The sequence below is a fragment of the Protopterus annectens genome, chromosome 16.part0 (genome assembly GCF_019279795.1).
Source record: "Protopterus annectens isolate FY-2018-M chromosome 16.part0, PAN1.0, whole genome shotgun sequence".
NCBI classification, from domain to species: Eukaryota; Metazoa; Chordata; order Ceratodontiformes; family Protopteridae; genus Protopterus; species Protopterus annectens.
The window spans coordinates 623,609,715-623,622,247 of record NC_056750.1 but is presented as its reverse complement, the minus strand read 5'-3'; the positions used below and the strand labels follow the sequence as shown (position 1 = coordinate 623,622,247).

At 38.2% G+C, this 12,533-nt stretch overlaps 1 protein-coding gene across 1 annotated transcript in view; it reads left to right on the top strand.

Annotated features, from left to right (window-relative positions):
• Positions 1–12,533, top strand: part of ADAMTS13 (ADAM metallopeptidase with thrombospondin type 1 motif 13) — a 1,149,238-nt gene that overhangs the window by 612,183 nt on the left and 524,522 nt on the right. The window contains exon 15 of the mRNA XM_044058222.1: positions 12,248–12,396. Coding sequence (XP_043914157.1) covers positions 12,248–12,396 — 149 coding nt within the window. The remainder of the gene's footprint in view (positions 1–12,247; positions 12,397–12,533) is intronic.

Here is a 12,533-nt window from a genome sequence, read left to right as displayed (position 1 = left end):
GGTCTCCAATGATAATACCCTTCCAATTCCAAAAAAATTGTCCCATATTCTCTGCCCCAACAACACAATAGGAATTCCCAGTATCAGTGAAAAGTGTGCCCACAGTAGTTAATGTACCACACTATCAATTTGTCTTATGAATTGAAGCTACAACACAATTTTAGTAATGACTCAGGAGAGGGATCGGCATAATAGTTAAAGACTTTATTATCTCATGAGTACAAAGTGCAGGGCTTGATTCTGACATGTAGTTCATAGGCAAGCTCACTAATTTAAATATAAACCATTTTATCACATGCTAGATAGCCAACTGGCTCACTGATAGGACCCAAGAGATCAAAATAGGTGAGGCCACCTCCACCAAGAGGCCAGTCACTGGTGGAGTTCCCAAGGGCTCGGTACTGGGCCCCCCTCCTTTTTGGCATCTATTTCTCTGACGTGGAAGCAAATGCTGAAGGTTTATGGCTGACTAAGTTTGCAGATGATTGCAAGCTGGGGGTTACCATCGACTCCCTTGCGGACACTAGCATTCATGAAGAAGGTCTATCTCTGACAATAAAATGGTGCCAAAGCCATGGTCTTAAACTCAGTGCTACGAAATGCATAATTGTACCCTTTGGGAAGTCAACAGTGGTGAGGAATCCTTTTATGTTGCATGACTTATAAGTAAGAGCATGGCATCTAGGTCCAAAGAGGCCATTATCACACTGTACTCCACCCTTATCAAACCAGTTATAGAGTACAGTGTTCCCTTTGGTATGTATCTGAACAGGCATATGCAACAACTACAGCAACCTCAAAGGTTCCTTACAAAAAGAATACAAGGTGTAACAAACCTGCCTTATGCAGAGCACCTTACAACCCTTTCCCTCTACTTAGATTGCTGAGGGGTGATCTACGCCTGGCTTACAAGGCATCCACAAATGCCACACTTATGAATCTCCTACATATTCATAAGTTAAAGAGTTCCAGAAATACGAGGTTTAGGGGCCTGAATTCTGTCTGTGACTTAAACAGAACATGCTGGACAGACAGATATGTGTCCCAGAGACTGCTCCTCCTATATAACAGCCTGCCCATTCATGTGAAGCTGAGTTCATCTATTACCCAGATTAAGCAGAACCTAGACAAGTGGATGGGAATAGGAAATTTACACCTGAACTGATATCCATGTCACTTATGGACAGAGGTAGCTTATAAATGCCTGGCTCTCAGTGTTTTTATATCCTGTGATACAGCCTCAGGTGCAGAGAATTTTCAATACCAGTGGAAGAGTTTGTTGTGGATTCTTAAACATTTACTCCAGGCCATTATACCATTTCTCCAGGAGGGGAGTAGACAATCTTTTCTATTTATTATCAGAAAGGCCATCCTAGTGTATCAGCCATTGCTTCCAGGGCTAGTAAGAAAAAAAATAGGGCCAAAGGAAATCCTCATCTAACTCTTCTGGAAATTATTTCTCTAATCCTGATTTGATCACTGGAATCATGTCCTTACTTTTGCAAAGTGTGCACTAGTGCCTCTGGATGACTAAGCTGTTTAAGCAGGGACAGTCCCAATCATCATCATAATTATTTAATCAACCTCCTTTAACCCATTTTTTTCTATAAGGGGTCAGAGCATTGTGTCATGCGTTGTCAAGTCTCTTGATTCGGTGCCACTCAGTGCCACACAACTACCTCCTTTTTACAGGTGTAACTAACTGTTGAAGAGCCTCTCTTATGCACTCCATCCATTTTTAGCTGGGCATCCTCATTTTCTCTTACTGTCTCCCCCAAATCACCGTCTCCAAATCTCCTTCCACTTTCTTGATCATGTGCCCAAAACACTGCAATCTGTTTTGTTTGACCCTCTCTGTAATTTGAGCTACTGTGGCTTATGGTTGATGTCCTCATTTCTTTGTCTGTCCAGCAGTGTGTATTCTAGCCCCCCCCCCCAGAGGACTGATCTCAGCTTTACTTGAAGTCACCATCCATTGGTCAACCCTTAGTATATTCTACAAAGCACTTCTCCCTTTACTAATCCTGCCTGGTCTTCATTGTTCATCTTAGGAAGGTTTAGACTTACTGTTGTTGTAGCCCAAAGTCTCATAAATACCAACTGGGCAATGTTTAATAAAGACATAGGCTGGTAATTGTTTATACAGATGATCTTTTTTTGGTTTCATTACTGGATAAATCAGGACTAACTTCTGTGTGCCTTGCTCTACTGTTTTTCTACATGCTTGCCATATGACTACAATGGTCACAGCAGAAATTATGCTATGTAGCACTCCTTGGAGGTCATCCATTCTCAAGGCTTTTACAGATTTCATTTTGCATATATAGACAATCAGTTCTTCTTTGGCAATGTTCTTTACAGCATTGACAATGCCAACCTAAGAGTGACCCAGATGTTCCGGGTTTGGGAACTTGTATAGACAGCGACCTGACGTTTGAGCAATATTTATCCATTGTTGTAAGAGAGTCTTTCAGTGTTGCACAGCTTAGAAAAAAAGGGATTGTGTCTAGATCTAGGGATGTAATTGCCCCTCTTTACTCAGCCCTCATTAAGCCAAACATTGAATATAATATTCCCCCTTTGCCATGTAACTGTCCAGATATATGCAACAACTTGAAGACCCTCCAAATTAAGGGGAAACCAGTGGAATAGGAAGCAATTGGTCAGGTGCCATATCAAGATATTGTGGTGCCTTCCACAGGAAACCAGTATAAATGTTCACTTGAAGCTGGACAGCAAGGAAAGGAACAGAAAACTGTGAAAACGCTGATGCAGTCAATGTTGAGGAGTGGTAAGCCAGTGAGTTTCCATATGACAGAACAGCAGATGACACAGGAAAAAGTGAAGAGAATGTGCCACAGGAAGATGCTATAGAACTTTCTATAGAATGTCCACAGGAAACGGAAACCAAGGGATGTGCCCTCAGTATGGAAGAAAATGAGTTAAGAGAAGATTTGCTTGATTTAATAGACAAAGACAGATATATCAAGATCAATCAGAAAAATAGACTGCAGAAGGTTAATAAAACCCCAAAAGTCAGAAGCTTGATAAAACAAATGAACACAGTAATTAGGACTGTCCATAGAGATCCATGCGATATAACAGAAGTAAACAAAATATATTACTGTGCTGCTAAAGTAATAACTGATAAAGTTCTACCACAGGAACACAGGGTAGCAAGGGAAAAGAGGGGGCGAAAGGAAATACCATCATGGAAATATCAAATAGAGAAAAAAAGCATTTAATAGTATCCCATATTCATGTATAAAAGAGTGCTTAAAAATGTATAAGATATACCCTACAGTGATTGATTACATTACAGTAACCATGAAACAGTGGCAGACCACTTTGCAATTAAGCCATGATAAAGGACAGATTATTATCCCAGGGATAAAAATTCAAATGGGGATATTCCAGGGTGACTCTTTGTCACTGTTGCTATTCTGCCTTGCCATTAATCCATTAAGCTGTCTACTTAACAGCTTAGGCCATGGCTACAATTTGGCTCCTAGAAAACAACAAAGTCTAATGATGCCTCATCTTCTCTTTGTTGATGATTTAAAACTGTATAGTTCATCAGATGAGGAACTGAAAGCAATGCTGCGGGTTGTTAAAACTTTATCAGGTGATATTGGAATGTCATTTGGTCTTGATAAATGTGCAAAAGCAGCCATTAAAAAAGGAAAACTGCAGCACCAGGAAAACATCAGTTTGGGACAAGAATATGATATAAAAGAACTTGAGCAAGAGGGAGTGTATAAATACTTGGGAACTGATGAAGGATCAGCAATAAAGCATGAACAAATGTGAATAAAACAGTAAGGAGTATTTTGGAAGACTTAAATTAATCCTGATAACAGCATTGACATCTAGGAACAAGATCCAAGCTATAAATCAGTTTGCTCTTCCTGTCCTAACTTATAGTTTTGGAGTGATTGACTGGCCCCAAAAAGTGTTGGATAGACTGGATATTAAAACAAGAAGGATGCTTCATGCTCACCAAATGATTTATAAAAATCAGTGTATAGCAAGATTATATATTCGCCGTTACAAAGGAGGGATGGGCCTCCTTGAAATTGATTACATGTATAGATCTGCAATCGTGGGACTCCACACATATCTACTGACCTCACAAGATCCAAATGTAATGAAAGTTTTGAAATATGAGGAGAATAAATCTAAGATGACGTCTCTGCTTAATTTGATAAACAACCACAAAAAGCAGACTGATGAACAAAATCCAAATAAGTTCCAGGTAGGCAGATAGACTGGACTCCAGATATAACTTTAAATCAGAATAAATGTATTTGTATAAAGCGCTTTTTGTCCAATTCTATAGATGAACTTATTCTGATACACTGTTTACTAAAGAAAATGGTGCTTAAAATACCTTACTAGCCATGTGATCAAAAGACCAATCAAGAATTTAAAGTACCCTCTACAAATGAACACATATTACTCAGACTTCTCTCATGCAAAAGCATATACTAAAACTTTTTTAAAAAACAAATAAATGTTAAACATGAGTAAAAACATGAATATGAAAATCTAAAGTCCTATTCAACATAAATATTATCTTTTTAAATTTTTAAATTTTAAGATGCTGTGGATAGAACACATGTCATTTAAACCTGGTAGTGTATATGCATTCAGGTGTATTTGCCACAACAATTCAGATATTTCTAACATTACTGTCATTGGACCACCTCTCGGGTTAGGCCACATCTGCTGTATTATCCAAAATTTAAAAGTGTGCCCTGGGTTCTGACTGACATGTTTTGCTAGGGCATTTTTGCCCTTATTCCTGAAAGTACTATATAGGTGTTCATAAATCCTTTCACGTAATTTTTGTTCTGTTTTTCCTATATAGAATGAAGAGCATTCTTGACATCTAGCCAGATACACAACCATTTTAGATTGACAATTGCATTATATTATTGTTCTTCAATTTCATGCCCCTAACTTCTACATAATGCCCTTCTATATATTTAGAATAGGGGCAACTGCCACATTTAAAAGTACCCAAATTCCTATACAATTTATTTTTTTTTTTCTACAAAATATTTTTAAAATTTATCCTCCTCCTGTAAATAATCTTCAGACTTGTTCTTATTTTACCAACCAAGTCCCTTTCATCTGAGATGAAACTCCAATTCTTGTATATAATATTTCTCATTTTGTAGGCTCCCTGATGATAAGTAACCACACACCCTGTTCTAAAATTGGTATTAATATTAATATTTACTCTTCTCTCTGCTGGTTCAGTTAACTGCCCCTCATGTATGTATTCATCTTCTAAAATGGGCCTATAAAGCCCATTCCTTCTTCTTCTTTTAAACTCTTCTATTAATTCATCCAACAAGTTACTTGGGTATGCTTGTTTAGTGAACATCCCCCTTATGTTTTCACATTCATTTTCAAAATCGAGGTTACTAGTCACCATTCTGGCTGCCCTTACCAGTTGATCCTTCACAACAGCTAATTTTTAGTGGTAAGGGTGATCACTTGAAAAATGCAGAAAGGTGTTGGAATACAGATTTTTATGATGAAGTCTAGCCATGTACCCTTTCTGTTCATTTTTATTCAACTTAACGTATAAATATGGGATCTCGTAGTCAAGGTAGGAAAAGGTAAACTGTAGGAAATTAGTTGTACTGTTGAAATTATCAACCAATGTTGTCACCACCTGGCTATCACCCTTTATGATCATAAATATATCATCCAGGTATCTTGTGAAAAAATATATAGAATCAGCTATGCCTACCTTAGTAAATATAAATTATTGCTCCCAGTATGCCATTACCATATTGGCAAAATTAGATCCGCACGGAGACCCCATTGCCACTCCTATCTTTTGTAAGTAGTATTTCTGTTTGAAAAAAATTTAATTATTACTGCAGATAATATTAAGTAACTCCTCCACTAGATGTATTTCAGTTGTTGGAGCCACCTTTTTATACATCATGATGGATACCCACTCTATGCCTAAGGCATGGGGTATAGATGTATAAAGATCTTTGACATCAACTGTCAGGAAATTGTAGTTGTTGTTAAACTCTAATGAATTTATTTTCTCTAAGAAGGACCATGAATCCTTACATATTTGAGTTTCAGTAATTACATATTTTTCAAGATATTATCTACTACTTTGGAGCATGCGTACATTATGGAATTTCTTCCATCCACTGTTGGTCTAAGTGGAGGGGTCATTCAAATCTTTATGGATTTTTGGAACTCCAGAGTTTACTGGTGTTTAAGGTTCATGTAATTATAAAGGTCTAAATTTATCTTAGCCTCAATTAATAAGTCATTAATGTATATTCTAATATGCTGGTTTGCTATGTTAGATTGGTTTAGTGACACTTCCTCATAATCTTCCATTTGTAGTATTTTCTCTACTCTATTTTCATAGTCGTTAATGTCCATGAAGACTAAACTACTACCTTTATCAGGCTTCATTACTCTTACTTGGGCTGTTTTCAATACATTAAGTATTTCAAATTCCTCTTTGCTCATATTCTTTTTATGGTGCCCGTCTTTGCCAGTTATGCTTCTAAAATCTAATTCGCATACTTTCTCAAAAATCTCTAACATAGGATGTAAAGGGGGGTTATGCATACTGGATATAGCATATGGTCTTGCATCTAAGGCATTACTATTACCCATGATTAAATTTAGACTAAGTTTTCTCACAAACAGTTTTAAGTCTAATACTGTTTTAGCCAAGTCCATGCTGTGGTCAGGGATGAAAGTCAGTCCTTTAGCAAGGAGATCAACCAGTTCAGTGGGGATTTCAAAGGAAGAACAGTTATAAATTGTGAAGTCCCCTTCCGCATTCTTAACAAGAACATATTTCTGTCCATCCAGAAGGTACTGTGAGGAATTTACCTCCGCCTGTTGTTGTGGGCATTCCTGTGGTTGTTCTTCCTCTGCTGCTTGCCGCTGGTAAAATCCTGCTTCACCCCATTTGAATTATTCGACCTTTGCTCATTATTACTTTGTCCGTTTTGGTAATAATCAACATTATCATTTTGATTCCAATTCAAATTGTTGTTATTAGGTTGCCCCTGATGTTGATTACGAATCTGCTTGCTTCTCTGAATTACGTTATTGCCCCATCCTGTATTATTTCCACCTCGTACTTCCTCGTTCGTGGTGATATCACTCAGGTCATTAGAGGTGATTGCTGTATCATTTCCTCCCTCTACGTCTTGCATATTCAGAGGGTGGGTGCGGTTTTGTGCATTCCACACTTGCACTGATGATGGGTGAGGGTAGGCGGTGCCGTCCTCGTATTGGAGGTGGTCCCGGTTCAACTTTTTTATCTTGGTCGCCATCAATTTATTTAGGTGTTGATCTATGCTCTGAAAAATTCGCAGATATTTGAATTTATACCTGCAAAAGTCAACATGATTTGTTATTGACTTGTGAAGTATTTATACATCATGGGCTATATCTTTAGCCGTCTTCTGGTAGTGTTTGATCATTAGTGCTAATAGATCAAGTCCTTGCTGGTTAAAAAGATTTACAAGTTCTTTATGAAGGTCTAAGTCTGGTGTCAGTCCTGTTGGATACTGACAAATTCTAAGTCCCTTAGGGACTATTTTTAAGTGAATACATTCATTAAAGTATTCTATTTAGAGACATAATTTTTTGTATTTCAACAGTTTATTGTTCAGTGCTGTTAGATTATCTCTCATGGAGCTACCTCCGGCCGGTGGATCTGTTGGTGTATTAGATGCTTGTTCTTTAAAATTCAAAGGTGCTGCAAGCCAGACTTGCAGATTTGGCTCCCCAATAAGCCTCAGAGGTAAATTACTCCCTTCATTGTAATCCAAATTGTGATCTAGTCTAGCTGCCTGCCTGGAACTTATTTGATCTCTGCTTAACTTAGCAGAAGCATATCCACGTCAAGCAGAAATGGAAATCAGACCAGAAGTAGATAAAAACCAGGCAGTAAATAACTGAATGTGCTACAAAAACAAAAGAAAGAATATAAGGTGAAGGACCAGATGAGAAGGGAAGAAATGTGGAAAAAAGAAAAATATAGTTGCAAGTTTAGAAAACTTTTGGAAGAGCCTCATGTTGATCAAGAACGAATGCAGGAATGATTAAGGAAAGGTGAATTCACATCAAGAAATGAAAGGTTAATATTGGCATCCCAAGATAGTGGGCTACGTACACCCTGGTTTACAAAGTCCATTGAACATGTGGGAGAAACAGACATACGTAGGTTTTGTAAAACCAAATTGGAAACTTGCTGGTTGCGATGCACTAATGGCACAGGAACTGTATACTGAAAGGCATAATAATGTGGCAAGGCTGTTACACTGGAGATTGTGCAAACATTATGATATCAATGTGGCTGAAAAACACTGGAAACATGAGCCACAAAGAATCATAAAAAATGATGAAGTTTATATCACATGGGATCACCCAATACCAACAGTTCAAAAGATAGATGCTAGAAAACCAGATATAGTGGTCCAAGAAAAGAAGACAAAAGTAGCATTGAAATTGCCACACCTAGTGACTACAGTGTCTTGCGTACAGAGAGACACAAAGTCATAAAATACCTTGATCTGTAGGCAGAAATGAGAGACATGCGGAAGAAAGATACCCAGACAGTTCCAATAGTATTAGAAGCAACTGGTCTTATAAAAAAGAATTTACAATCATATTAAGATATGTTACCAATTCATTTAACACCGTATGAATTGCTGAAGGAGTCATTACTGGGCACATTGCGGCTGCTGGGAAGAGCACTTTTGGCTGACATCAAAGAGTAAAACAATACTAATTTCATGAACTTTAATTGTACTTTGACTTAGGAATGGAGTTCCATTCCCATCATGGTATTAGAAACCTAAAATACTTTGAGGAATTAAAAATGAGAGAATACATAACTAAAATGATACAAGGCCTGAATAGCATGTCCTACATGAACTGACTCAAAGCCCTGTCACTATACTTGGCATCCTACAGATGGCTAATAGGTGACCTGTGTCTGGCGTACAAGGCATCCTCTGACCCATTATTGATGGATTTACTGCACATCAACAAGTCAAATGGCATCAGAAACACTCAGTGTAGGAGATAAACCTTTTTTGCAACATCAACAGAATGGTTTGGATGGACAGGTATAGCTTGCAGCAGATAATGCTGCTATGGAACAGTCACCACATCCAGATAAAATAAAGTTCATCCCTGTACATATTCAAGTTGATATTAGATCTGTGGCTGGAGAACAGAACATTTACCCCAGGGCTTCCCCCTGTAGTACTAATGGACAGAGGCAGCTCTTAAATGTTTTATCCCATACATGGGTCCCTCAAATTATCTATGGCAGGATCCTGATTATTCTCATCAGTTGTAATATTTAATTATTGACCATGGGTAGGGTAAGGAAAATCTATAACCAAATGGCATTGGTTATTTCAAACACAACTGGCTAGGCTTAAAATGACCCGCAAGGGCAATTTGCCTAGTACTTACCTATGAACCTATAAACTGGGGGTTCAAAATAATTTTAGTTCTAGTTTCCCCACCAGAAGTTATAAGTAGATCATGATTTATTTGCTTATGTGGTTGTGAAGCTGTCATGGAATCCTCTCCTGCACTTTCACGCTCAAACCATTTACATACCCATGACCAAAAATGAAAGAAACGAATCAATAAGTAAACGTGCTGAGGAAAATATTTATTAAGTCCCAGTGCCTTAGTGCTCTGAACTTCAAAGGGCTACAATCACAAAATCCAGTAAAATAATTAAATGATAATGTAAAGTATCTGTTAAACAATTAATACATAATAAAGTAAAATAACTCCAATTAAATATCTTAATGTAGCATTTACCATTCAAAAAGACCATTCATGTCATATATAGTCTGGAAATGAAACCACAGGATCAGAAGACTGTCACTGAAACCACTAGTCATTATATCAGGTTTTACATCTTTAAACAATGGAAAACAAAAGTGACCTACCTGCAATTTACAGACTCTTGTTGGACTTTCATATAATTGTGAAGCTCATTCAAAACACTGTAGTCAAAAGCTTTCAATAGCAGTCTTAGTTTTATACTAATGATTGTCTGTATTTCCTCATTAATCTCTTTTCTTATTCTGGGACAACATGCATCAGTATTTCTGTTTCCTGAATTCAGCAGTTCAGCACGTTTACAATAGTCCCCATGTCTTTTTGCTGGTCACTTCAGTAATCACACTTTTGATCTTCCTGACTTGTATTTGCACATTTTGCTCAAACAGTTCCATGGAAACATTGTTCTGTATAGGGAGCCACTAGGCCTGCTACCTCTATAAATGATCATTTCAGGGGAAATGGGGAATCCCGCAATTTAGCCATATGCTCAGGAATTTGCTAGAAGCAGTATTCTATCTCTTTTGTGCTATTCAAAGAGGACTTCCCCAGTGTCACACTCACTTTGGCGAAGGATTTCTTCTCAGTCCTTGATTATTAGCCACCACAAATTTTTTGTGAGTGAAACATAGACTTACATAGTTATTTAATACATTAGTCAGCCCTATTGCTTAGATTCCCTTGATAAGCATGATGTCACATGGTTGTATTTCTTTTAGAGCAGAAATGTAGGTGGGATAGAGTATCAGTTTTTAGAAATGGCTACTGAAACTAGTATTTCTACATTGGTTGTTGACAATGAAAGATTTAGTGCAGAACAGTTCTGAGGAATGCAGAGGGTCAGACAAGTTATTCTGTTCTGTAAATGAGCAATAAAACACAAAGGGCATTGCTTTGTACAGATATTGCCACACTCCCAGGGATGTTGGGAAGCATAAGTCCAAAGGTTGAATCTCTTTTAAAGTTTCTGGGTGTTCAGTAATATCTCTATAGTAAGAACTCCTGAGTGATTTATTTTGATTATATAATAAGCACCTGTAATTCTTACTACTTCTTCTTTCAGCTTTTCCCAGTTAGGGGTCGCCACAGCGAATCAGCTGTCCATTCATGATTGGCAGTGGAGTTTTACGGTGTCGAGTTGCAAGCCCAGCGCCCAACCTTCTACATAAGACACACACACCACACACTCATGCCTGGGGCCAATTTAGAGTGTCCAATCCACCTACAGCATGTCTTTGGGATGTGGGAGGAAACCAGAGCACTCGGAGGAAACCCAAGCGACCACAGGGAGAACATGTAGACTCCACACAGAAGGCACCCCAGCCAAGGATCGAACTGGAGAACCTCTTACTGTGAGGTGGCAATGCTAACCGCTGCACCACCACAGCCGCCCCAAGAACGTACAGGCAGAACAGTGTTTATTTACAGTCTCATAAGTATGTACAGCCTTTGGTGGAAGGACTACCTTACTTCAAAACACAGTTTCATATAAATGATTCTGTTACCTATTCAAGCTAATTTAAACTTTATGTAAGATTCTTACACACACTCATCTACACCTTATCTATGAATTACATTACAGACCATCCTACACCATTTCTACACCTGCTCCATATAACTTCAGGGCAGTGTCTTGCCTCATGTTTAAATTGTTTGGAATCTGGACCTTATTTTAAATACTGTGTGTGTGTGTGTGTGTGTGTGTGTGTGTGTGTGTGTGTGTGTGTGTGTGTGTGTGTGTGTGTGTGCGCGTGTGTGTGCGTGTGCATGCTTGTGCTTGCGTGTGCGTGCATGTGTGTGTGCTTGTGTGCGTGTGTCCTCCTTTTTATGACTGTTACAATTTACTGTGTGGTTGTTCTCCTTTTTCCATCTAATACAACAACAACAACCATTTTGTACTTCCAGCATTTTCTTGGATTCATTTAAGTTTGTTTATTGTTCAGTAACAAAAGCTTTCCAGAAAAAAGAATGATTACAGTAGTAATGGAGCTGTACGCTGATTCCTTATTGTGAAACCTGCATGCAGTGGCAACAATAGTAATGGAGCTGTACCGCTGATTCCTTATTGTGACACCTGCATGCAATGGCAACAATAGTAATGGAGCTGTACCACTGATTCCTTATTGTGACACCTGCATGCAATGGCAACAATAGTAATGGAGCTGTACCACTGATTCCTTATTGTGGCACCTGCATGCAATGGCAACAATAGTAATGGAGCTGTACTGCTGATTCCTTATTGTGACACCTGCATGCAATGGCAGTGGTATGAAAATTCCTAAATGCGAGTCGTGACTTCTCAGGACAGACTGTGCACTCCATTTCAACTGATCAGTGTAATGGTAACAATGTCTTGTGTTTCTCTTAGGGAATGCACTATGTAAATACACCTGCAAAGCAGAGGAGAAGAATTTCATGGTGAGCCGTGGGGACAACTTTAAAGATGGAACAAGATGTGCTCAGAGCAGTTCCGACCTCTCTGCTGCATATAGCCTTTGTGTTGGTGGAAGATGTGAGGTAGACTTTAATTGAATACAGTTATTTCATGGCACATTTCTTTATTTATTGGGTGACCTCAATGGCCACACCACTAATATTATTATCAATAAGTTGCCTCTGTTAGATAAAGAGAATGCATGGCTGAAAGTCAATAA